The sequence below is a fragment of the Urocitellus parryii genome, chromosome 11 (genome assembly GCF_045843805.1).
Source record: "Urocitellus parryii isolate mUroPar1 chromosome 11, mUroPar1.hap1, whole genome shotgun sequence".
Lineage (NCBI taxonomy): Eukaryota > Metazoa > Chordata > Mammalia > Rodentia > Sciuridae > Urocitellus > Urocitellus parryii.
In genome coordinates this window covers 17,511,166-17,538,915 of record NC_135541.1, presented here as the reverse complement: position 1 = coordinate 17,538,915, position 27,750 = coordinate 17,511,166, and the positions used below count along the sequence as shown (strand labels likewise).

Genomic DNA, 27,750 nt, shown 5'->3' with positions numbered 1-27,750 from the left:
CCGATATACTGCGCTGATGCCGAAACCACTCCCGGTTCAAAGGACAAAAGCGATTTCGGTCCGCGCGGAGGTGCACACACTTCCGGGGGCGGCGCGAACCCACGAGCTGCAGAAAGTGGCGCAGGCGCCACAGCAAGCTCGCGAGAGAACGTGCCGGAGCCCGGGCGGCCGGCGCCAGCTGTCGATCATCTCGCTCCGCCCCCCGTCGGCGCGCCCCCGGGGAGGCCACGCCCCCGGCGCTGGCCGGGCGGGAAGCGAACGCGCGCTCCCTCCCGTTACCCTCCGCCTGGGGGGAGGGTGGGGGAAGCGGAGACGCGCGCTCTCGAGCTGCGTGCTCGCGTACGTCGCCGGGGTTCGGCTGCGTCCGTCCCGCCGCCCGCCCGTTGCCGCCGTCGCCGCGCTTTCGCTTCGCCGGCCGCCGCCTAAGGGGGGCCGGGGCCGGGGACAGCCGCCACCGCCGTTGCCGGGATGCCGCGGGTATACATCGGCCGCCTGAGCTACCAGGCCCGGGAGCGCGATGTGGAGCGCTTCTTTAAGGGCTACGGGAAGATCCTGGAGGTGGATCTGAAGAACGGGTGAGGAGGGCGGAAGAGGGGCCGACTGCGGGGGCCGGGGCCCGGGTGGTGACGGGGAGGCCGCGGGACCGGAGAGGGGCGCTTGCCTCGCGGGAGCCGCTGCCGGCCTGCTCCGGCTCCGCCATGGTCGCGGCGCCTCGGGGGCGCGGGTAGGCCCGCTCCCACTGCGCCTGCGCGGGCGGGGGTGGTGGAAGGATAATGGGAGCGCTGGCGAGGACCGGAGAGGGACCGGGAGAAGGAAGCCAGGTGGGGCTGGGGCTCCGAGCGCCCTGGAGGCCCGGCTTTTCCCTGCCCAGGCCCTGGGACTGGGACCTGGTTCGTCCTCGGGTGGATACCGGCCTTTCCCGCTCTGAGGACTGCTGGAAATAAACAAACAGGATTTCCTGCCCCTTTTTAACCTCTTTCCAGCCGAATGGACCAGGCGGTCACAACGCGTCTTTCCCGAGGACAGGATCTCTGGAGAGAGGCTCTTTTTAGACTTGCCATGTGCCACACTTTTTTTGGGCGGGAGATTGCAGTTTGAGTAGTCTAGTGACAGTTTCCAAAGTATCGTCTTGCCGCGATGAAAGCCCTGACCGTTCCCTGTATGAGGGCAAATTAAAGCTTTAACTTGAAGACTCGTGCAAAGTTTCCATACTGTGGTTTCCCTTGTCCAACTTGCCAAAAAATTGTCTTGCTGTTGTAGAATTTGTTAAGACTAGTGGCCACCCTGGCTAGTGTATGCGTCTACTAGTTAATACAAGTGGAGACACACATCTTGAAATTGCCAATTTACTACCTCCCAGGATGGTCTGTACTTGTATTATTAACGAGCTTTGGCAAAACAGGGCCAGCAGGAGTACAAGTGTCAGGGGGAAACAGGGGTTTGTCAGTCCTGTTCAGAAAGGAAAAACGGGGGACTAGAAAATGGTAGATTTGGAAGGCATGGATGTAAAAATTCATAAAGGACTGGGGGACTGTATTGGACCCCTCAACCTTGGCTTTAAAACAAAACTAAAAAGCCACTAGTATTTTGCAACAGGTCTACTATGACTACACTTTACTCCCCGATAATAACTGACACTTGGGAGCTAAGAAAGATAACTTAGTATAAATTGCATGTGGAAGGAAAAATTGGTAGTTAACATAATCTCAAATTGTGTAGCTTTAAAAAGCCCCTTCAAAATGATTGCTAGGAAGAATCACCTTGCTGCGGGTTATTGCTTTAACATACAAGGCTTAGAATATTATTCGTTTGGTACAATAGAATTTTCAGTTCTGAAGAAATATGCTAAAGTGGAGGGATTTGTTATTGAGATACATATATGTGAAAAAAAAAAAAAAACTCCCAGCTAAGTGGACAGAATAACTTTTGTGGGGAAATCATGGTTTTTGAAGCCAGATAGGCCGGAGTCAAATATTGATTCTACCACTTACATATGTATGGGTTTCACTGAACCTGTTTTCTCATTCATATGGAAAAGGAATATCAGATATAATAAATGTGAAGCCTTTGACTTATAGTAGTAATTCTTTCTATAATGAAAGAGATTTGGACTAAGGTGATAGTGAGCTGGAAATGATGTTAATAGGGAAACTGATTCGTCTACCAAGTGTATTGATAACCCACTAAGATACCCAGTACTCTGCTAAATGAACTGAGGACAATCAGAAGAGTTCTGGAGTAAATCAGGTATTGACATGTGCACTTTGAATTAAGGATGCTTGCTCTCCCTTTAAATTAAATTTAAGTAAAACTTAGAATAGTTTGCTTGAAAAGATTTTTTTGAAATGGGCTTTGAAGAATGAATTGACTTAGGGCTTAAAATGAAGAAAAATAAGTGTCTGGAAAAAGTATGTATTGTAATTGGCTATAAGGAAGTACTCCAATAAAGAGCAGTTGGTAATAATCCTCGTGAAGGATCTAGAAATTTAACAATAAACCAGAAACAATTATTAAGATTTTTAACACAAAAAGTTCAAAATCATGGGTAGGAATTCAAAGAAGGAGGGATTGCACAACCCAGAAAGCTTCCAGGGCCCTAATTACCTGAGTCCTTTTTTTTTTTTTTTTTTTTGAGGTAACTATTCCTGCTTACAATTATACTGCTAAACCATGATGAGCATGAAATCCATTATAAGTTCATGTTGAGGGCTGGTGTTATGGCTCCATTTGAGGTGCTGGGTTTGATCCTCACCACCACATAATAATAAAACTATTGTGTCCAACTAAAAAAAAATTGAAAAGAGATTAATAATAAGTCCATGTTGAAATAAAGAATGGGAAGTCAGGGATGTTGTTATGGCTCAGATGTAGAGCGCTCGTCTAGCATGCATGAGGCACTTGGTTCGATCTTAGCACCACATAAATATAAAAAATAAAAAGATATTGTGTCCACCCATAACTAAAAAATAAGCATTTAAAAAAAATGGGAAGTCATGTCAAGGATTCAAAAGACAGGTGTGACGATCCCCAAATGGCAATCACTAGCATCATTCAGGAATCATTGCAGAGGAAAATGATTTCTGGGAAGAGAACCAATGATTAAAATGTAGTTGAAGCAAGAATAGCCTGAACTTGATGGTAGAAATTCAGGGGAGTCTAAAGAGAAACAGCAGGTACAAAATGAAAAGATGGCACAATTTAACTATATGTTATAAGCTTATAATCCTGAACCTGAGAAGGATCTTGGAATATGTCTGGATTGTTGATTATTAGTAAATAGAATTCAAAACAGAATTTGGATGGATAGGGCTTTGAAGAATTGCAAATGGGTTCAAATTTGTGTTAGCTATGTCAAAAGGGTTAGGCTAAAGGGTTGTACAAAATTTTTAGAATTAAATAAGATGTGGGGCTGGGGATGTGGCTCAATCGGTAGCGCGCTCGCCTGGCATGCGTGCTGCCCGGGTTCGATCCTCAGCACCACATACCAACAAAGATGTTGTGTCCGCCGAGAACTAAAAAATAAATACTAAAAATTCTCTCTCTCTCTCTCTCTCTCTCTCTCTCTCTCTCTCTCTCTCTCTCTCTCCCTCCCTCCCTCCCTCCCTCCCTCTCTCTCCTCTCTCACTCTCTCCTCTCTCACTCTCTCTTTAAAAAAAAAAAAAAAAGAATTAAATAAGATGTGAAATACATGTATGATAGAAAGTTGACCAAACTAGGAAGCACATGAGCTCCAAAGGAGATTTGGTGCCCAGGAAAGGATTCTGTATACTTCTGATATGGAGAGAGGGTATGCATGCAGTAGTTGTTGTTTGTCATTATATGGAAACCAGGCAACTCTGGTGCAACTTGCCTCTGTTTTAGAGAACTTCTAGACAGATGGTTCACTTGAGGACTACAAACAGGATCTCCCAGGGTTTCATAGACCATTCCAGATCCCGCTGAGATCTCCTACATTCCTACCTTCTGCATTTATACCAGCAAGAGCCTCTGTCCGGAGGGACAGCCATAGGAAAGGCCCAGGGGAATCCTAGGAGTGGGTCATGGAAGCAACACTGTTAGCACCTGTTGATACCTTTCAGCTTTATGCTTTTACTGATTTTGATTATGTGTAGATTTGGTGGACTTTCTTTTTTCTTTTTCTTTTCTTTTTTTTTTACTTTCTTTTTTATTAATAAATCACTTTCTTGTAAAATGTGGAAGACTTTTTAGTAGTTTCTCTTCCACAGAATTTTGTGGTTTCAGATCTTTATAACTTAATTTTTCCATATTTTTATTAATTAGTATAGCTTTATTACATTTAAAATTATTTACCTGCTTAGCAGCTGAAAAAGTAAACTCACAAATTGGTGAGGTTTTCTTTTTCTCTTTTGTTTAGGTTTTTTTTTTTTTTTGCGGGGGTGGGGGGTGCATACCGGGAATTGAACTCAGGGGCACTGAGACACATCCCCATCCCTTTTTTGTATTTTATTTAGAGATAGAGTCCCATTGAGTTCCTTAGTACCTGGCCATTGCTGAGGCTAACTTTGGACTCTCAATCCTGCTGCCTCAGCTTGCTGAGCCTCTGGGATTACAGATGTGCACCACCATGCCCAGCTTTTTTAACTAATTAAAACTCAAGAGAAACTCAGCTGTAAATTTCAGCCTGTGTTTCATACTACAGTGAAGTGGTGCATAGCTAGAATTCTCAGTTCTTGTGGTGATCTGTTTGATTGGGTTTTTGATATCTGAGTATTGTTGGGAAATTTTATTTTCACCTTTAAAATTCCTTCAAGTAAAATACACCTTGACTTTTATTTTTTTTAATATGTAGAATCTTTCAGAGAGTAGGGTCATTGTTCTGTTCTGTATGTCCTTGATCACAGAACTGACATAGAGCCTACACTTCATTCTCCTGAACTTGTTCTTTTTTTCGTTTTTTCCTTTATAGAGAGAGTAAAGAAATAATGTTACATGATATGAGTTTCTGGTTTGTTGAGCCAATGGTAAATAAATGCTTTATCATTTTTATGGTAATGATGCAAAGCGAACACTAATCTTTTAGGGACCCCACCACCTTTTCATTCATAGGGCATTCTGCAAATCTCAGGAATAATGTTCCAAGTACAACAAGCATTTTGAGTCTGTGTTAAGAAAAGTAAAGCATTTGATTATGCATAAATTTTATGAATATCTAGAAAACTTTAAACATAGTTTTGTTTAAAGGAATGTTTGAACAACTCTGTTTATACATAGTTAAAATTAAACCCATTCATTTGTATTTTAACATTTCAAAACAGCACATATTTACTTTTGATTATTAAAAATTTACATGTTTATTTTAACTATTTTTTTAAGAGAGAGAATTTTTTAATATTTATTTTTCAGTTTTCAGTGGACACAACATCTTTATTTCATTTTTATGTGGTGCTGAGGATCGAACCCAGCACCCCGTGCATGCCAGGCGAGCGAGTTACCGCTTGAGCCACATCCCCAGCCCTATTGTAACTTTAAAAAAAAATTGTAGTTGTAGATGGACAGAATGCCTTTATTTTATTCATTTTTTATCTGGTGCTGAGGATCGAATCCAGTGCTTTGTGCATGCTAGGCAAGTGCTCTACCACTGAACTACAGCCCCAGCCCCTAACATTTTTTTTTAATATAGAGAAGGACAAAAAAAAAAATCACCGAAAGTTGACCCTCTCTGTATTTTGGGTATTTGGTTTTCTTTTTTTCTTTTTTTTTTTTTTTTTTTTTAAGTGAGAGAGGGAGAGAGAGAGAACTTTTTAATATTTACTTTTTAGTTTTTGGCAGACACAACATCTTTCTTTGTATGTGGTGCTGAGGATGGAACCTGGGCCACACACATGCCAGGCGAGAGCGCTACCGCTTGAGCCACATCCCCAGCCCCATTTGGTTTGTTTTCAACACATCACACACACACACACACTTTTTATGCCTGTCACCCTCAGCCTCTGCTCTTTTTTTTTTTTTTTGGTACCAGGGATTGAAACCAGGAGCACTTAACCACTGGGCCATATCCCCACCCCTTTTAGAGATAGGGTCTCACTGAGTACTTCACTAAGTTGCTGAGGCTGGCTTTGAACTCACAGTCCTCCTGCCTCAGCCTCCCGAATTGGTGGGATTACAGACATGTGCCACTGTGCCCGAACTCTCTACTCTTTTTGTTGTTGTTGTTAATAATATGTTCTCCAACAACCCTTTTATTTTTGAGGTGCTGGGGATTGGTCCCAGGACCTCATACATGTTAAGCAAATGCTCTGTGTTTGAGCTTCACACCCAGTCCCTAAAACCTGTTTCTTTTTTTTTTTTTTAAGTTGTAGTTGGACATAGTATCTTTATTTATTTTTATGTGGTGCTGAGAATTGAACCCTGAGCCTTACAGGTGTGAGGCAGGCACTCTACCACTGAGCTATAGCCCCAGCCCTACAACCTGTTTAATGGTTATGTAGAATTCCCATATAAATGCTACTTAACATATATAATTAAAAGCAGTGGTGCATGCCTGTTATCTCAAGCCCAGAAACACTGGTGGCTAAGGCAGGAGAACTGCAAGTTAGAGACTAGCCTCAGCAGTTCGGTGAGCCCATGTCTCAAAATAAAATTTTAAAAAATTTAAAGGGTTAATAATATAGCTCAGTGGTAGAGGCCCCTGGGTTCATTCAATCCCCAGTATTGAAATAGGAGGCAGGTGCATATTGGAAGACTTTTAGAGTATCTTTGGTTTTTCATTATTCTGTGCATATATAACACTGATAAATGTTTTTTATGTAACTCTTTGTAACATTTGTGATTACTCAGGGCATATTCCTGAAAGTAGACTTTTGGAGTCAGCATATCTATGTTTTTATTATGTCTTTTGCTAGCCATTGCTTTCCATCACCCTCTAGACAAATGGTATTTCTATTTTCTTCTGCCATATTTTAAGAACTCTATTTTTCTGAATTCTCCATTACCCTGTATTATAATTTTTTAAACATTTTTTCAATTAGAATATGAGGATGTCACCTTGCAGATTTTAAGACTTAGCCATTTAGCCTACCAAATATAACAAAGTTCAAGAAATTTTTTTTAAAAATTACTTTGATTCAAAAATGAATGTAGTTTTGTAGATACTTTAGTGTGAAAGCATGAATTGGAAAAGAGGTATCATTAAGAATTCTTTCACCATGTGTGCAATTTTATATCCCCCTCCTTTTTTTAAATTAGTTTATCTTATGTATTTTTTCTGTTACATTAACATTCCTTGTCAGCTGCCCAAAATCCATTGTATGACCGAATCATGGTTTACTTAACCATTCCTCCTAGGTTGACTCTTAATTCTTGCTATTACAAATAATGATGGTGGATATCACATGTATATGTCTTTGCATTCTTATTATGTATTAGGATACATTACATGGAGTAAAATTCATGTGTTACAGCAGAAATGAGCATATTCAAGGCTCACAGTTATATAACCAAATAAATTTCAGAAAAGCTGCTTCAGTTACATTTATGCCAGCAGTGTCTAAGCATGCACACATCATGGCTGCCTCACCAGCATTGAGCATCAGTATTATTTAACATTTTTGCTACTCTAGCCAGGTGTGTTATTGTGGGCCTCTAGTTCCAGCTGCTTTGGAGGATTGCTTGAGCCTAGGAGTTGGAGGCCAGTCTGCCAAACATATGGAGACTGTGTCTCCAAAAGGAAGGGGGGGGGAGCTTTGCTACTTTAACAGGTGAAAATGATCTTGTATGTTTTAATTAGGAACTTTTTCTTGAGTAATAAATAATGAGAAATAGGATTATAGATTAAGAAGCATTCTATCATTGCTTTATTAGTAGTATGACTATTACAAAATATGATCAAGTTAATAAACAAGTTTATTAGATGTTACTTTTTTGCCCTAAGACATGAGTGATTTAGAATTTCTTGTCATACTGAAAAATCAGTACTAAAAAACATGACCATATACTGTGACCAAATATTCTCAGCATAAATTTCCCAGTCTCCAAACCCCTTCTCCTTGGACCTGGAAACCTGGTCAACTTGGGGTATGAATAAACATCATTTGTAACTATTTGGTCAAATCATTTTAACCCCCCCCCCATTTCTCAGTTTAATAGCTTGTTCCTCTCTTCCTCATCAAGATACTGTATGAATAAAGGGGCCATGTGAAGTATTTATTCCTTCTTAAAAGATAGGAACAAAACTGGATGATAATGTATGGTTTAGGCTCCCTGTATTTTGGATGCTTCTAGGTAACCCAATTGTAGTTTGAGCTCTTCAGAAGAAAGATGTTCCCAAATCTGAGAGAATACTATTGGGGGTGGTATCTATAAATTTGTAAACTAACACTGAAATTTTAACAAAATTGTAGAAAATATTTACAGTGCAATTATACTATTTTTCAGCTGACTTTATCAAAGCACTTTACAAACAAGTGTTGTCCCTAGTTGGCGCTAAGAGGGAAACAGGCATAGAGTTATTAAGTGATTGGCCCAGGGTTACATAATGAATTGTTGACAGTTCTGAGAACTGAAGATCCCTCAGTCCCTTATTCACATCCCTCAGTATAGCATGGGCAGCCGCAGTCAGAGCCTTGCTAATGCTGTTTCCCTCTAAATGGTTCAGTCCTGTCCTTTCGGGACTTGCCTCCAAGAATGAGAGTATAGTTTAGGTTTCCTAGCCTGTTCAGCCTATAGTCTTTCTGTAGAGGCTTCCGGCTAGCTGATAAGTTATTGCCACAAGTGAGATTGGTGGCACTTATTTTATAATATTGGCCCTGGGTGGAGACTGCTAGTGATCCTTCTCTTGGGCTTCTTTTTGAAGAACCATAAGATGGCATCAGCTTTGTCAGTGCTGACTGGGGTAGGATATATACCAGCAAATGTTCCCTGTGTCCTCATCCTAGGGCTTCTGGCCTTAGAGTATCTCAAAAGTGAGCAGTCAGTGCTCTGAATTTTCATATTTTGAGGAAATGCCCTGCATGACTTTCCTCTGTGTAGATGAAAGTCTCTCAGGTCAGAAGTCTCCAAACTGCAGGTGATAATACCTGAGGAAGCATTTTAAAGACTTTTTATTCCTTCACCAGAGGACCCCCCACACACACACAGACAATGTCTTTAGGCCTGTATGCTAGAAAGGAGACGGACTGTCACAAGCAACTCCAAGACTAGAGAGAGAGGAGGAAGACAGAAGGTGGAACTTTGAAGTCAGCTTTGAGGAATAAAGAGGGGCAACAGGAGGCCTGGGCCAGATAATCAGGACTTGAGAATAGGTTTCATGTGGGTGCAATGAGACTCAACCCATTAATGTTAATAAAAGAATTTGAGAAGTTCATTAAAATGGTGAAATGGCCAATTTCAAGGAAATGACATCCCCAAGAAATAGCATGGGACTGGCATCTCTAACCAAAACTAAGAATGAAAAAGAAGAAACACACTGCAGTCCAGGGACAGTTAAGAGGGACGTGTGAACATCCAAGATGGTCCCAGAGGCATAACCTTATGAGACTTTAACACCTGGCAACCTGCTCTTTGTGTTGTTTTAGAGGTAAGTGTGAACTGCCTTCATTTGTAGCTGTGGTTTGGAATTGGGTAGTGGTATGGCTGAGCACAAGCCTTTATTTCACTTAGTAGTAACAATTTTGTTGATTCTATTTTATATCCCAAGGGTTATATTGTAGATTGGTAATGGGATTTTCATTTCTTCAGTTCTTTGTTTGGTGCTAGAAACTGAACCCAGGGGTGCTTTTATCATTGAGCCCCAACTTTTTTTTTTTTTTTTTTTTTTTTTTTTTTTTTTTTTTTTGAGACAGGGTCTTGTTATTAAATAGCTGAGGCTGGCCTAAAACTTTTGACTGTCCTCTAGCCTCAGCCTCCCAAGAAGCTGGGATTATAGGCCTACAACAACACACCCAGCTCTTTGAGTTCTTTAAACTTATTTTTAATTTGTCTTCATGAACTTTGGTGTGGTATTAGAGAATAGTTGAGCCCCTTTTTTTGTGAGAACTTTTAATTTCACTTATCCTTCATGTTGGTAAGTGTCAGAAAATTAAAATGGACACAGATGTGATTGTGTGCCCCTCTTTAAAGAAAGCAGCCATGTTGACTTTGAAAACATCAAAACAATATATTCAGTTGTGACTGGGAGGGGGTGGGGTTATGATTATGATAGTTTGATCTACAAACTATTCACAAGTGTGTTGCTTTCTGGGTAGTTCCATTTTGTAGGATAGAAATACGGTGACTGCCTAGTAAAAGTGAAATAGCCAGCAAATTTAGTTTTGCTTTTTTTTTTTTTTTTTTTTTTTTTATGGTAGTGGGGATGAAACCAGGGTAGGCAAGTGCTTTCACACTGAGCCATCCTCCAACTCTCCTAACTCATTTTTTAAACAGTTTTGGGTAATTTAAATAAGTTGGCAGATAGGCTTTTAGAGTGGTTACAAAATAATACTCAATCCAAATTATATACATTCCCCTCCACCTCCTATTCTGGAGCAATTTTTATTATTTACTTCTTAGGACACTGAATGTTTCTGTTTCCGTATCCCAAAATGTGATTATTCCTTTAGAGATGGGCCGGTATCTGCAATGTGAACTCAGCAGCATGGACTTGAGTTTGATTGTTTTTTCATCATTAGGGGGTTTTTCAACAAATAGTTTACTCCATGAGAAAGGAAGGAAAGTAAGTTTAATTTTCCAGCTAATATATTTGTGTTCTCCTTGCTAGGATACAGGTTTCTTAATGATGGTACATTTCTCTATTTCCCTGGACTGGTGTTAAAATTGTGATAGTTAAATTATAGGTTTGGTTCCACTAGTAGTTTATTAGAGAATAAACATTCACAACTCATTAGTAATCACATATATCAGATATGGAAATGGTGTTTCCTTGGCATTTAAAAGTTTTCATAAGCTGTGGTTAGACATGTAGGTATTTGTCTTACAGGCCACTACATATAACTTGATGAAATGGATTTTCTGTGCTGGCTGCCAGAGCTCTTGTTTCTCAAACTCTGGTCTTCTGGGCCACGTCTTTCTACTGGTGTATAGGGGGATAGCAGAGCATGATGAGAGTATAGGTTTTAGGTTAGGATCTGGATTTGAAGACTCCTGGGGTGTTTGAAGTAGCCTTGGCAAGTTACAAAACTGCTTCAAGTCAGTTTCTTCTGTGAGATTACAGTAAATATCAGAGTTGTGAAAATTGAATGATATAACGTGTGTAAAGCATTTAGTGGTGATACATTGTAAAATGTTAAAAAATAGGAGTTGTTATTACAAAGGAGTTCCAAGAAGGAAAGAGTCCAACTGGGCTGGAGTAGTCATGTTAGTAGTAGTTGGGATTAGTCAAAATTAAATCAGATCTTAGATGTGTATCATCTGGTTGCTGCTGTAATCTTCATAGTTGGAAGTTTGTAAGCCTTCTAGTATTCTTTGATTTCTGACCCATTTTTTTCTCCCATCATTCATATTTAACTATTTTGGTCCCAGTCGCCATTTATTGCAAAACTAAATGCATCTTAAAATATATAATATTGTTGATCTCCACTCACATCCACCACAACTAAGTCCAACCCTTATCCCCTCTACACTGGTCTAATTTTTGCTGAGCCTTAGAACCAAAGCCAGACTCCAGGGGTTGATGTGGGACCTCCAGGATGGGGATTGCACAGAATAATCTTATTTTTCCTCTATTCTTCTAGTCTATTATGTTCTGAACCCACACATGTTTTCGGAAGGACCAGATGGCTGACACTGGCTAATGGGAACCAAAAGACAAGAGTGAAAGTAACCTGGTTGTCACATATCCCCAGCTTAGAGGTGCTTTATCCTGCCCCCAGTTTTTTTGTTTTTTGTTTTTTCCTCTGGAGACTTCACCCCACTTAGAAGACTGTACTTCAACCTGGCTTATCTGAAGTTAGGTCATCATTAATCAAACAGCAGCATTTGTTAAATCAAAAAGGTTGTACTCAGGACTGGGAGAAAAGGAGAAGTTGATTGCCTTTAAAGGGTCCTGAGACCTTGTGGTTTTAGAGCTGGGGTATTAGTCATCAGTCTGGGTTCAAATTCAGTCCTGCCACCTATGAGCTTCTTGACAATAAGCAAGTTGCTCAGCCTTTCTAAGCCTCAGTTTTCTCATTGTAAAATGGAAAAAATAATAATACATTCTTCACATAAGTTATGAAATAGGAATGAAATAAATTATTTACTGTGTGCCACTCTGTTAAATACTCAAAAGATACTAGTCTTTTTTATTGAAGGGCTCATAATCAAATGAGAAGATAAGCACAAAGGAAAAAAGAACAAGGCTTGAAAAGCTACAAAATATTGCCATGTAAAATATGAAGGTGAAGTGCTAGAATAATTATGCAAGTTTCTGAGGCTTCATGAAAGACGTAATTCTCAAGCATAAGGAAGATTTGAAATGATTCACTTTGTGTAGTGAAGGTGTTTCAAGTTTAGAAAATGATATAAACAGAGATACTTAGGAGTCGTTATAGATCTCTAAGCAAAAGAATGCTTTAGCAATTAGTTTTCCCTACTACAATAAAGAGACAAGTTGATAAGTAAAAGTAGCTATAGCCTAGATATATGTAAATTGTTCAAACAGGTGGAGACAGTTCTGAAGGTCCAGTAAGATGAAAAAACTATAGAACTTGGCAATAAATCCAGTGGGGACCAGGGAGGAGTAGTCAAAAGTGATTGCAATGTTTTTGGGAGTGAATTAGATGATCAGGGGATCTGGAAGAGAGGAATCATGAGGTAGGTTTTCTTCTTTGAAGGTGGGGAAAGATCAAGTGCAGACTGAGCTGTGGCCAACCGTTTGCAGACCAGGAATCCACACTAGCTCTAATCAGAGAGCTCTTGGTGTGCGGGAACTGCCAGTTTGCCGACGTGAAAAGAGCCCCAGACTGGGTAATGGTGAGCCCTGAAGTCGCACCCCAGCTCTGCCACTCAGTGAGCACGGGTAAGTCATCCACCTTCTCCGGGTGGCCTTGATGGCCCTCCCTCCTCTGAGACTAAAGAAAGGGAGGCCAGAAAGTCCAGAGCAGCCTCCTTCCTGTCTCAGGATAGGAAAGGATCTCAGGAATCTATTCATGTGGTAGCAGCTTCCAGTTGTGGGTTAACACCCCTCTGTTACCAGGCAAGTCAGATTGCAACCATGATCATTGCTCCCAAGATGTATATGTGACACTGGTTAATTCTACTTTGAGGGCTTCACCGCTGGTTCCCTGGAATGTTGCAGAACTCTGGAATTGGGGGGCAGTCACACTATTCTTACAAGCTTTTCTCTGAGTTGGCCTCACGTGAGCACTAGTTGGTTGCAGAACTGCCTTTGTTCGACAGGTTTCCAAGCACTTTATGCAGTGAGAATTACTGTTTTTATTACTGTCCTGCCAATATGTCCTAACTTTTTTCACCTCATGAGACCAAGTTAGCTGAATCATAGGACCAACACTGAGTGCTTTGAAAGAAAGCTGTTCAATTCCTGTTCACTGAATGCCATTTCTTTCAGGGTAGATTAAGGGCTCTGCCCTTAAAATACAGTACTACTGGCTCTAGATTGAGGGTTCAAGCCACCCCGTGGGTTAACTTCAACAGATGAAAATTTTTCCTTGGCTACAGCAACATCCCTAATCCTGACCAGCCATGGAGAGGTTCGGTTCTTACAAGGAAATGAGTGAATGTGGGAATGGCTCACCACATTGGGAAAACAAAACTCACATCCTGCTGATGGTTGGCTGAGGACTGTCATGTCCACATACAAAGAAAAGCATGTGGCACAGTTTTAGGACAAAGGTGAGCGGAGATCCACCGTGGAAAGGGGCACATTTTCCTTATAGAAAGAACATCCAAGGCATGCCCCTCGGTAAGCAGTGTTGGTGGGTGACCATGGTCACGCATGGAGGCTTGCTTTCCCCGCTCCTCATGTCCACTGCCCTGCAGGTTTTGGTATCAAGCACCCCCTCAGTCACACCCTGCCCAATCAGCCATTGATGACCCATCTCCAGAGCAAACCCCATTCATCATTTCTTAGATGAGACTGTTCTCTAGGCTCCCTGTTTAGTGAAGATGGTTAGAAGCTAAGCCATTCTGGAGAGGGTGAGGTAAACTCCACATCCTCTTAAGTAGAACATATAGAGAAAAGGACAGGCCTGGTGGTGTCCGAGACCACTGGGATCAGGTATTAGGATAAGAGAAGGCCTGTTAGGCAATGATTCAGGGTAGAGTGACATTCACATTTCTAAAATGGAAGGCTTGGAGTTCCTTAGTTTGAAAATGTCGTTCCCGTTGTGCCTTCAGAGATCTGACTGATGACCTGACATCAGCTGTGGCATGAAGGGGAGTAGAGCATTGCACAGGGATAAGAATGGACTTGAGTTTAGAACAGCCCACATAAGGCATTGTGGCTTTGCTTTGTGGTATCAGGTACCTGTCTAGACTTGGTGAGAGTCACAAGAGAAAGTAACTCTTCCCTTCATTCTTTTGATTAAATTTGGCAGGATAGAACATGCCCAGAGGGAAGTTTGGGTGGTCAATGGAAAATGTTGAAGAAAGGAGGTTTTTGTTGTTGTTTGGTTTTTGTTTCATTTAATTGAAGAGTATTGTGCATTTAGTGGTAAGGCCCTGCTTTCTGTTCTTTTACATATGAAGGAGAATGATCGGAAGGCGTAGCATCTGAGTAAGGCGAGGCATATCACAGGGCTGTTTGTGCTTATGTCAGTTCCTTCTGTACAAGAGTTTTTTATTTTTGTCTAAGATTCATTCACCATTTCTTCATATCCTCTTCATTCTCCTGCTAGAATTATTGAAAGCTGTTCATTTTTAATAGAGCAGAAGAGGAAGGATGTCTGCAGTTAAACTTACCTTCAGGTTATTTTGTAAGGCATGTCCATAAGTCCCACCAGAGATTGGCATATGTGCAATACAGACACATGCATACATATGATAAAGTATGTGTAATCCACATATGTATTTTATATCCCTCCCTGCTTAGACAAAAGATTCAAAAAGAGTACTTTTTGAGAGAAGAGGTTAGTTTCATGTTATTTGCTACAAAGCACAAAGGGAGTAGTATTTAGGTTTTTTGTTTGTTTTAAGATTCTCTGAGGTTAGTTACTAGTATAAGCATTGTTTTTTGAAGGCACTAAAATTTAAATCAAAGATAGTTAAAATGTTTAAACTTGAGACCCATGATTTTTAAATATTTTTTAGATGATGACTAGATTTATCCTATCTGTTGCTTTTGTATGCCTCTGGTGCTACCATCTTGGTCCAGTCCAGTCAAATTTTAGAGCTTACATTGTCTATTCTTAATCCAAAGGAGTGTGCATTTTAACATTCCATCTATCATATTGTTAGGACAGTCCTTAGAAATATATAGTACAGTACTTTCATTTCACAAATAAACTAAGACCCAAAGAAGTGAAATGATTAAATATATGTTCAGAGTTGATTTCTAAAAGAACCAGGAGTAAAGCATAGACCAGTGCTTGCTGCTCTATTCTTAATGGTGATGAGTGTAAGCTCTGGTATCAGGCCACAAACTCTGAATTTGAATGCCAGCTCTGCTGGGATTTTTATGCAAGTTATTTAACTTTGTGCTTTAGTTTTCTCATCTGTGAAACAGGGATAATAATAATAGTACCTGGCTCTTAGGTGCTATTGATAATAAATAAGGTAACATTTTCTAGTGTAAGAGATTATTTAATAAGTGATAGGTAACATTTTATTGTTACTATGTAGTCTTCCTGCTTTATTTGGGGACCCGCTCATTGTACATTCAAGAAAAGCAGATCTAAATAAACAATTAATGTAGTAGACACAACCACATACTGATCTGGTGTTTGCTTTATTCTCAGAACAGGAGTCCCTCTTGGGTCTCATTTGTTGTGTGGGAGGATTTTTGTTTTACTCTTCTAAAGCCGTCCAACATGGCCAGTGGGCAGAGAGAGGTGGCAGTCAAGTACCTGATTTGATCCTTGGACTGGACTTTGACATTAAAATTTTTCATACATTTTGTGGCTTTTCACAGATTTTTCTGTGAAATAAGTTGGATCTTAAGTTAGCTATTTTAATAAGTGACTGGGATACTCACCAAAATATGGCTCCTAAGTGACCCACTTATTGGGACTTTTTAGAAAAATATATCACAGAAAGGTTGTAGGGGCTATTTTCCTCTAACATCACAAATTGTTCCTACAACTCAGGAAAGTTTTATTGGCAAATTGAGCCTTACTGCAGCTTCAGCCTCAACTTGTAGAGAGATGGATCTATCAGAGTATTAATTTTTATTTTTAAATAACTGCCTCCACTGAATAGATTGTCCTTACTTTCCCTGAAAGGTTGGAGTGAGTTCTGCCTGAAGCCTTGGAGCAGGATGGTTTTCAGGTCTGCGAATGTGCATTCTTGTGTGGGTCTGACGGAAGGATCACTTGACCTCCGCAATAGCTGGGTTTGCAGCTTGGGTTGCCCTGCAGAGATTAGGGTCTTGCATTCCAGGACCCCTGAATAGTTATAAACTTAACTCTTTGGAATAAAACAATTTAGATTTTTCTGTGATGTATTTGTTTAATCCTCAGGAGTCAGTGCTCTTCTGATCTTGGGCTAGATCTATTCTGGTCATTGAGTGGTACCCAGTGTCTTAAGGGAAGGAAGACCATTTCATCATGCCTGTGAGGAATGTTCTCTCATCCCTTGCTACATGGTGTCAGGCTCCCACATGGCATTGAACAGTGGATACTGCAGGCAGAGCAGACGCCAGACCCCAAGACTGGTCTTGGGAGGGCTTTTGGGGGGGGGCATTTTATGATCTAATTAGAGGGATTATAAATATCTTTTGATAAACCAGCATAGTTAAATTTAGTTTTTTATTGCTTTTAAAATTTTTTATCTTTGAAAATAATAGGGTAGCTTTCCTGTTGATTCATTTTACCTAGGAAAGGAGAAAGCAACCATAACATATTATCTATTATGGATTTTTAGTGACTAAAGCACTTTTGAGTATAGGAAGTCAGTGATTTGGAGAGGGTTTACTTGTCTTGTCAAATACAACAGCATGTTCCAATTATTCTTACTAAACTGCTCAGCAATTCCAGCCTATGGAAGTGTGATAAAGATTTTACATCCTGGAAATTGGGCCAGGTGTCTTCTGGATTGTCTTTATGCAGAACATTAGAACACTTATTAGATAAATGGGTGTGTCTGGTTTGATTTTTAATGGAGTTGAGATTGACTGACTCCTAAAGTTTCTACTCAGATATTTCAACATAAAGAACCCCCCAAAGCTGTGACCTATGCCTTGTAACCTAGCATTATCACCATGAGAGACTCTTATTTGAAATAGAAAATAACTCTTTAGTAAAAGATTTCAGCAATCTGAGTTCTCTCGGTTAATATGTTACCAATACAACATTACAGGTGGGAGAAACTGGAAACTGGAATTATTTTTTCTCCGTAGCAGGCTGGGTAACTCTCTGGCAAGTCTTGTAGCCTGTTTCTAGTATCAGCATGTTTATATGCAGAAGAACACTAGTCAGTGTCTGCCTGTGAACCTAGTCTTGTAACTTGCCTTTGTGATTAGGTAGGATCAGTAAGATTGTTTTTTGGTTTTTAAATAATAGGCAGCATTCACAAAGCAAGACTTCAGAGCTGTGTTAGGCCAAACTAAATGTTTAGTGTGTGTTTAACTTTGCCTTAAGTATCTTGCAAATTTTGTGCTTTAATTTACAAATTGTACTCTGTAGTAGGCATTAATAGGATTTGGGGGGGTTGTTTTCTTTTGGATATGTGCTAAACCACCATATCTCTTTGCTGGGAAATTCCTAGCTATACAATGTAAAGAAGTTTTCATGGTTGAATATAGATTTCAGAGAACTTCAGTCTGTCTAAAATTTCTAAAATGAATTTGGAGTCTCACAGGAAGTAAATAGCTCCAGATTTTTTTTTTCCCCACAAATAATTTGTAAAACAGTTAATTCGTAGGACTCTTGATTGTGACTTACTTGTTTGGATAGAGGAACAGGATTTTTTTTTTTTTTTCTTTCACTGAGATTAAGGTACTGTGATTTTTTTTTTTTTACCTGCTATGTTACTTCAGATAATTGTTCTCTTAGATATTGCTTTTAAAAATAAGAAAAGATGAGCTTTTATGTGATGTTTTGAAGAGCAAACATTCAATCTTGTGGAGTTCAATATTTTGTTGCCTTTTACCAAACATCCCTTCAAAGTCTTTACTCTTGTGTCCAACTACTTGGGGGAACAAAAGAAGTTTTCTCAGTACATTTAGCCAGCCTCCTGCTAGAAAAATAGGGGTCTACTTTGAGAAGTGTCCCTACCTATTGCAGTGCCTGTTGGCACAAAGCAAAGTGGGTTCATCTAAAGAGGAGATAAATTTGACCCTTAGTTTGCAAAACCCACCTAACCTTTGCTAAGCATGAACCTCATTGCTTTCTCTTGAATGTGAAGCTGGGTGTCAAACTGATGCCAACCGGAATTTTGTTTGCTCTCTTATAGATATGGTTTTGTGGAGTTTGATGATCTGCGTGATGCAGATGATGCTGTTTATGAACTGAATGGCAAAGACCTTTGTGGTGAGCGAGTAATTGTTGAGCATGCCCGCGGCCCTCGGCGAGACGGCAGTTACGGTTCTGGACGCAGTAAGCATTTAAAGGGCACATTTGTATCAATGACATGCTTTTGTTATTAAATGTTAATTTGTTACAGTAATTAATTAATTAATCTTATATTTAGTTGTATCAATGTTTAAAGCATTTGTTTCATAAGTTGTATATCTTTTTAAATATAGACTGCAAATAAACCTTTGATAATGTTTAATTTTAATTAAATTAATGAGATTTCTTGTTTTAATACTTTATAAATATGTTTAATGATGTATATTTGTGTTTTGTTTTGTTTTTTTCTCTGTAATGCAATTGTTTAACATAGATTTAACTAAGACCTCAATGTTTTAATTAAAAGAATCCTTTGAGGCTAAGATGACTGCCTGTTCCATTTGCTGACCTTGGGTTACCTTTCCATGCGTGGCTCTTTGAACCTTTGTGGCCCTTGGCTGACCAAAAACAGGAAGCCATGTGACGACCGCAACCTTTCCCCATTAGACCTGGGTGGTGAGGATCCCAAGGGTTAGACACAGATGAGATTAAACTGAAATAGGTGCCTGAAAATCTTTTTATATATATATATATATAAAATATTTTCAAAAACTTTAATCACTGTGAGTAACAATAGTAACTGTTTTAGTAGTTTGGTTACTTCTAAATTGTTAATAGTTTTTAGTTTATGCATGTTGATTTTAAATATAAATATTAATGAATATATGCTTACAACTTTGTAAATTAAGTTTTCAGATTTAACTTTTAGCTTTTCAAAAATCTAGTTCAGAATTAAGGGTGGGGCTAGGGTTAAAGTATATGTGCTATTGTTTGAGGTTGGGGGGGTAAATAATATATTTTAAGAGAAGTATGTGCTATGTCATCTTTTCCTTTTCCTCCATTGAAGTAATCCTATTTATTTGAACCTTCCAAAGGTGGATATGGGTATAGAAGAAGTGGCCGAGATAAATATGGCCCTCCTACCCGCACAGAGTACAGACTTATTGTGGAGAATTTGTCAAGTCGATGCAGCTGGCAAGACCTAAAGGTTTGGGCCTCACTAACTTTCTGGGGTAAAGTTAAGCAGACATTAAATTAGGAAACAGGTAAATTTTTGAGGGCCTAGGCATACACAGGTATAAGGGTGTTACAGGTTTGAAAGCTTCAGTAGATATTTGGAAATTCTCCAATTAAAGCTTCCATAGGAATATATCAGAATTTCACTCAAACTATTATTAGACCATTACTCTAAAGACAAATATGTTATGTGAAATGTTCCTCAGTAGACAGTATTACAGAGAGATTCTAGTGTGATTTCTCATCATAAAAAGAAAGGGCAGAATCCCCAATGCTTCTGGAGACATATAACATAGAAATTTATGTCAGTTTCCAGTATGGATCTGCGTAGGTGAAACTGACTATCTAACCTATGTTCTTTCATAAGGCTTATTCAATTTTTAGGGAATATTTATCTTGAAATAATTTTGGTATCAAAAATTAAGGTCTAGGGCTCAGCGCAGAGCGCCTGCCTCACATGTGTGAGGCACTGGGTGTGATCCTCAGCACCAAATAAATAAATAAACAAACAAACAAAATGAAGTTATTGTCCATCTACAACAAAATATTTTTAAAAATTAAGGTCTAACCAAGAACTGTGCACACTCCTATATCCCAGTTACTCCTGTTTCAGTTTTACTGGTTATGTTCAGGCCCCAGATCATTACTACCTGAATGACCTTGAGCAGTTTACTTAACTTCTCTGTATTTTATTTTCTACATATGTAAAATGGAGGTGATGATTATATACCTCATGTGGTTTAATTAGGACTGAGTTACCTAAAACGTACTTGCTGTACAGTATGGTAAGCATTTGATATGTTAGCTATTACTACTTTGGAGATATGGCAGGATAACTCAAAAGTAAGTGATTTTCTTCAGGTCTTTCACCAGAGTGACCCCATATCTCCCTTTGCCAGAGCAGCCCCAGTCTTGGTCTGTGACCAGCATCCTCATTTACCATCAGGTGTATCCCAGTCTGGATGGCTCCCTCCCTTTTGCCCAGAACCCCTTCTCCTGCAGATGATTCTGCTGAATAAAGACATTCTTGTATAGAGATGTTCTTGACTGGATTATGAATAATAGCAAAGAACTGGGTATAACCTAAAAGTATCAAAAAGTTGGGAAATCCTAGAAAATGTATTAGGCAGTTATGAAATTGTTTATATTGAAACATGTAAGCATGTTTGGAAATCCTAGAAAATGTATTAGGCAGTTATGAAACTGTTTATATTGAAACATGTAAGCATGTTTATGATGTAGTGAGCAAAGAATATATTAAAGTATATTCAGTGTTTGTAACTGTAATCAGGAAAGAAACATACAAAATGAAAGCATTGAATGTATTCATCCCACAAATACCTGTCAAGTGTGTATTACATATAAAGAAATGTGGGGAAAAGGCACAGTGGTGCAAGCCTGTAATCCCAGACTCGGAAGGCAGGAGGATCACAAGATTATTGACATCAGCCTTAGCAATTTAGCAAGTTCCTGTCTCAAAATTTTAAAAGTACTGGGGAAGTAGCTCAATAGTAAAGCACCCTTGGGTCCAATCCCTAGTACAAAAAAAATAGAAAAAAGAAATGAGGGAAAGCTAGCAGTAAGCTCAAGTTTACAATTTCACCCAAATTTTATATTCTTTTTTAAACACTAATTGTATCTTCCTTTATCTAGCCATTGGCCTGTATTTATTGCTTAGTTATATTCTCTCACTGGACCATATTGAGTCCTGAAAGAGAATGAGGAAAGAGACTTGTGGTCATGATGGGACATGGATGGTCATGCCACTTTCAACCAGAGAAGAAATAGAGTTCTGTTGCCTTTTAGACTTTCATTAAAAAGACAATGTAAGGGCTGGGAATGTGGCTCAAGCGGTAGCGTGCTCGCCTGGCATGCGTGCGGCCGCGTTCAGTCCTCAGCACCACATACAAACAAAGATGTTGTGTCCGCCGAAAACTAAAAAATAAATTTAAAAAAAAGACAATGTAACAGTTTTTATAATTCCTATGGATTTGCTTATATTTTGCCAATATCTGTACGTTTTCAAACATAGATATATGGTGAAATGTAAAAGACCTAACTTAAATATAGTGACATGAGCTTCTGTAAAGAAAGAACTTGCCATTATAAAATTTAGAAAATTATAGTTAAAGAAAATTTCTCTTAATTTATTTGTTTTTGGTGTTGGGGATTAAACTTAGGGATGCTTTACTACTGGGCTACATCCCCAACCCTTTTTATTTTTTATTTTTATAGTGAAACAGGATCTTGATTAAGCTTAAGTTGCTGGGGCTGGCCTCAAACTTGTGATCCTCCTGGGTCAGCCTTCTGAGTCGCTGGAATTATAGACATGTGCCACCATGCCCAGTTGAAAATTTTCATACTTATTTTTCTCTACCGACTACTTAATGCCTAGTGCTTAAATCTCAATGGGTATTTGGAGGTTAGATGGAAATATTTGTGGGAAGCTCATATTTCTTAAAAGAAAATTTCACTACAATGATTACATTAAGTATTTTGGCAAAATGTGTCCTAATACTCAAGAATTTTATTTTTTTCTTTAGGATTATATGCGTCAGGCAGGAGAAGTGACCTATGCAGATGCTCACAAGGGACGAAAAAATGAAGGGGTGATTGAATTTGTATCTTATTCTGATATGAAAAGAGCTTTGGAAAAGTTGGATGGAACTGAAGTCAATGGCAGAAAAATCAGATTAGTTGAAGACAAGCCAGGTTCTAGACGGCGCCGGTCTTACTCCAGGAGCCGTAGTCATTCAAGGTACTGTTGAGAATGTGTTTTGTGTGTTGGCTATCACATCTGTTCATTAATGAGCACACAGGTGATCCACTGATGTTCCCCCTGTGGGTCCTGAGCAGCATGATTACATGTGGTTCAATAACTAAGTACTTTGAACTGAACATTTATTTGTAAAACTCCTAAACTCTTCTTACATCATGAGTACAAACAGAAGTAAAGTCCCTTTTCTAAGGCAGGAAATCAGTGGCCTTTTACCTTTCTTCTGGGGGCCCCCATCATATGGTGACTGGGGGACATGCATGGCCCCTGGTTCCTTGGTTACAACAGCTACTCAAGAGTAGAGACTATTGTATTTGGCAGTTGCTCTGCCAACAGGCCAGGCATGGAACTAAGCATCTGGGAAACAGTGGTGAGCAAAACAAATCTGATCTCTGCCCTGGAGAGAAGACAGAAATTAAGCAAATAATTGCCATTGAGACGGGTTTTTTTGAAGGAAATATAGCACGCCAATCTGGAGAGTTGGCTGAGGCTTCCCTAAGGACATGTTATAGAAGCTGATCCGAAAAGATGGATTAGAGACAGTGGGTAGATGTGGTGGGGCAGAAGGGGGTTGTTCTAGCAGAAGTAAGGGTGTTCTTGAAGACCTGGGGTGGGACAGCATTTCTCCCAGGGCAGAAAGACTAATATGAGTAGTGAACAGGTGGGTGTGCCTTGGGACAAGGGTGGAGAGGGATCAGCTGGGTTTAGGATGTATCAGTATCACTAGAGACTTGCATGATATTTGGATTTTGTAATTTTTAAACTGTTTTTAAGGAAAATTTTTCAAATATATAAAACATTAGAGAAAAATTATTTAATGAACTTTGACTCCCACTACCATTCCCAGCTTCAATAATTGTTATTTTGACAATCTCGCCTCACCTACTCCTAATCTGTTGTTTTAACGCAAGTCTAGATAGCCCTTAATCCCATCGCGTTCTCTCGGCCCCTGTGCCCCCCAGCCCCACCGGCCCGACATTTCCTGTGAACTCATAGTTGGATAGTTGGATCCTTTTTTGGCTTTGTTTTGTGGTCTGGGGATTGAACCCAGTGGTGTTGTACCACTGGGCTATATCTGTGATCCTTTTTAACCTTGTTAAGTTGCTGGGGCTGTGGGGCTGACCTCAAACTTGAGGTTCTCCAACCTCAGCCTCCTGAGCAGGCTAGAATCTTAGTTGTGAACCACCATGCCCAGCGAAAATTATATCGAGGCATTAGAGAAAGGACATATTTTAGCAGGACCACTTTGTTGGTAACACTTTGTGTATACTCCCTGTCATACAGTTTATGGGATCTATTTTTACATCCTACTTTGAGTAGGATGAATTGTCAGTGAATTGTCATCCTGAGCCATCCTGACTTCACCAACTTGTAGAATGTTAGTGTCACCTAGCAGCTTCCAAAATTGATGAGGGTAATCACTTAGAATCATTAGGAATGAATTCTTACACGTGTGTTTGATGTTTCATCTTTTCATCATAATATTTTAATCCTCAGATTGTTCTGTCTATAGCCAGTGGAATCCTTCAGGTTGATTCCTGTGTCTTCAGCCATCCATGTCTTGTTTGATTTTTATGCACTTTATTATTTCCCCATACCTTTTTTGCAGGGCAGGGGTGCCAGAGATTGAACTCAGGGGCTCTGAGCCATATCCCCAGCCCTATTTTGTGTTTTATTTGGAAACAGGGTCTCACCAAGTTGCTTAGTGCCTCGCTAAAGACTGGTTTTGAACTCATGATCCTCCTCCTCTGGGATTATAGGCATGTGCCACTGTGCCAGGCTCCCGCAAAACTTTATTCTGACATAAAAGACTAGTTCACAAATACCTGTGTGCCCCTCCTTCTGGCTTTAACAGTATTTTTGCCTTTGTTTCCTTTCTCTCTCCTCCCCCCATATACATGCTTGTATATGTTTTGGGGGGTTTTTTTGGTACCAGGGATTGAACTCAGGGGCATTCAACCACTGAGCCATGTCCCTAGCCCTGTTTTATAATTTATTTAGAGACAGGATCTCACTGAGTTGCTTAGCACCTCACCAATGCTGAGGCTGGCATTGAACTTGGCAATCCTCTTGTCTCAGCTTCCTGAGCTGCTAGGATTGCAGGTATATGCCACCACACACAGCTTATATATGTATTTTTATACACAGTATACATTTTACATTTGAAAAAGCGCAGAAATTATAGCACTTTATACCTCATACATTTGTCTCTAAAGATGATGAACCACAGTTCTAGGTTCTTGGCTAAATACATGAACAGTGTGTAATTTCATCAGTCACCTAATATCCAAGTCATATTCATGCCTCCCTAGTTGCTCCATGGATGTTTTGTTATCCTGACCAGGATTCAATGCAGACACGTATTACAAAGGGTTAAATCTTTTTACCCTGGAACAGACCTACCATTTTTCCCCCAATAATCCTCCCCACCGTTTTTTTGTTTTGTTTTTTTCCCACCCCGGAACAGACCTTGTTTTGTGTTGCAGGGGATATGTATTTATTTTACAAAAAAAGTAAAGTTTTCTATTTATTTGATTGAACCCAGTGCCTCACAGATGGTAGGCAAGTGCTCTGCCACTGAGCCACAACCCTGGCCCCTTTCCTTTTATTTTTAAGCTTTTTAATACTGTCCCACATTCTGGATTGATCTGTTTCTTCCTGGTGTCATGGTACTAAGAGCTTCTTCCCTGAACTTCCTATACGCTGAGAGGGAGCTCTATAGAGGCTGGAGTAAGATACAACTTAAGACATTTTTGGCAAAAGTCCTTCATAGGTGATGGTGCCCAGGAGGCTCTGAACACTTTCCTGCCTGTCACAGTGAGATGTTCTAGGCCCATCTTGTGTGCTTCTTGCCCTGCACCTGGGATAAGTCATTTCCCTAAGGAACACTGGTCACCATCAGTAGAAATAGTGAAAGTCCACAGTCTGGACTTGCTAAAGGTTTTCTAAAGCTTTTGGAGAGTCTGTCTTTTTACAAGTGCTCTGTGGCCGAGCACAGTGGCACGTGCCTGTAATCCCAGCAGGTCAGGAGGCTGAGGCAGGAGGATTGTAAGTCCAAAGACAGCCTCAGCAATTTAGCAAGTCCCTGTTTAAAAATAAAAAGGGCTGAGGATGAGATGTGGCCCAGTAGTTAAGCACCACTGGGTTCAATCTCCAGAACCATATAAATAAACAAATAAATAAGTCACAGTGAGGCAGAGAGGGGCAGGTGAAGGGCAGAAGCATTTGCAGAAAGGCACATGGGAGGCCCTCATGGCGGCAGGGAAGGGTGATGCACACAGAGGCCACAGGTAGATGGCAGAAGGTGGAGGAGGCAAGACGTCAGGGTGTGAGAGTTGGGGTCAGGGATCACTGAGGCCTCTGGTGTGAGGAACTGGGCAAATCACAGTAGTGTTGGTGGAGATAAGGAACCCAGCAAAGGTGGGGGAGCTGTGGGCTCCGGATCAGAGGTGGGACAAGCTTTAGTGTTTTCAGGGGGACTGGGCCTGTGGGCCTAGACCACAATGGTGAATGTGCCCAGACGACTGAAAGAATGTCTTGGTTGAATCTAAATCAGCCCTTCAGCAATTTTAAGAACAGTTTTTTTTCTCCCCACAGGTCTCGCTCTCGGAGCAGACATTCCCGGAAGAGCAGAAGCCGAAGTGGCAGTAGCAAAAGCAGTCATTCTAAGAGCCGATCCCGGTCCAGGTAGGTCTGCCTGGGGCACGCGGGTGTCAGCAGGGAGCACTGCACCGTGTCTCCCTTGGGTTTTAGCTGAGTGGCCCTTCCCCCTCAGCCTGGCTTTTCCAGGTCCACGTTAGAATTGTGGGGGGTCCAGAAGACCGTCCTCCTCCCGGGCAGCTAGCTCTTATATTGGGGGGTGAGCTCCGCAGAGCCCCGGATCTGTTCCTCTCCTGATTACATGAGGAGTGACGTCACCCCGTGTCTCCTCAGGTCAGGCTCCCACTCCCGGAGCAAGAGCCGCAGCCGCAGCCAGAGCCGCAGCCGCAGCAAGAAGGAGAAAAGCAGGAGCCCCAGCAAGGATGACAAGAGCCGCAGCCGCAGCCGCAGCGCCGACAAGAGCCGCAGCAAGAGCAAAGACCACGCCGAAGACAAAGTCCAGAACAGCGACAGCACCGCGAAACCCAAGAGCCGGAGTCCCAGCCGCCATAAAAGTAAGAGCAAAAGCAGGAGCCGCAGCCAGGAGCGGAGGGTAGAGGAGGAGAAGCGCGGGAGCCGGAGCCGCAGCCAGGAGAAGGGCCGGAGCCAGGAGAAGAGCCTCCTCAAGAGCCGGAGCCACAGCAGGAGCAGGAGCAAAGGGGGCAGTCGCAGCCGGAGCCGCAGCAAAAGCAAAGACAAGAGGAAGGGCAGGAAGAGAAGCAGAGAGGAGAGCCGCAGCCGCAGTCGCAGCCGCAGCAAGAGCGAGCGGAGCAGGAAGCGCAGCAGCAAGCGCGACAGCAAGTCAGGCGGCAGCAGCAGCAAGAAAAAGAAGAAGGAAGAGGACCGTTCGCAGTCCAGGTCGCCGTCTCGCTCCGTGTCAAAGGAGCGGGAACATGCCAAGGCCGAGTCTGCCCAGAGGGAAGGCAGAGGAGAGGGTGAAGCTGCTGCCCCCAACCCCGAGACCCGGTCCAGGTCGAGATCCAATTCCAAATCGAAACCAAACCCGCCATCAGAATCACGCTCCAGATCAAAGTCAGCTTCAAAAACCCGATCTCGGTCCAAGTCTCGATCCAGGTCTGCTTCCAGGTCGCCCTCCCGGTCTCGATCTCGGTCCCACTCAAGGTCCTAACTGGCTACAACCACTGCTGGAACTACCCGGGAAGTCTTTTGTACATGTTTGGTAGCCGTAGCACAAGTGATTGAAGTAGAACCTACGTCACTGCTGTACATTTTTAACTCCCCTAATGGTGTGTCTATAATTGTTAAATCTAAGTGCTTCCTCTCAGTAAAGCCTCCTGGCGCCAGGCCTTCCTGCTCGACTGAAAAAAAAAAAAAAAATCTTTAAAACCCCCTTTCCTCATGGCCCACAGTAGAATATCCAAAATGCCTCGGCTCTCAGGCCTGGCCTTTCCCACAGGGAGCTCGGCACCTGGACGGCTTTAAGGCTGGAATGATGGCATAGGTAGGTATGGTGAGTTCAACCATTTTTGCCCTTGAATTGACTCCCTTTGATGTATGCCATTTAGTGAAAGTGCTAAGTCTTCAGTTTCCTACCATTTTGGTTTCATATTTTTGGACCTAACAAAGTTGTGAATAGCACAGTCGAGGAAAATTGATACCTGCAGTAACCCATAGGAAATAAACTGTAGAGTTCCATAT

At 41.0% G+C, this 27,750-nt stretch overlaps 1 protein-coding gene across 2 annotated transcripts; it reads left to right on the top strand.

The window, feature by feature from the left end:
- On the top strand, nucleotides 1-27,448 carry Srsf4 (serine and arginine rich splicing factor 4). 2 transcript variants are annotated; one of them, XM_026391670.2, is made up of 6 exons: nucleotides 1-575; nucleotides 18,502-18,578; nucleotides 19,535-19,647; nucleotides 22,220-22,434; nucleotides 26,050-26,139; nucleotides 26,386-27,448. In XM_026391670.2, the coding sequence occupies exons 1-6, from the start codon at nucleotides 469-471 to the stop codon at nucleotides 27,218-27,220; spliced, it is 1,437 nt and encodes a 478-aa protein (XP_026247455.2). In that variant the 5' UTR covers nucleotides 1-468; the 3' UTR covers nucleotides 27,221-27,448. The 2 variants fall into 2 exon arrangements, with proteins under 2 accessions (XP_026247455.2, XP_026247454.2); XM_026391669.2 differs by having other exon boundaries at nucleotides 2-575; nucleotides 18,502-18,644.
- The last annotated feature ends 302 nt before the right edge of the window (nucleotides 27,449-27,750 follow it).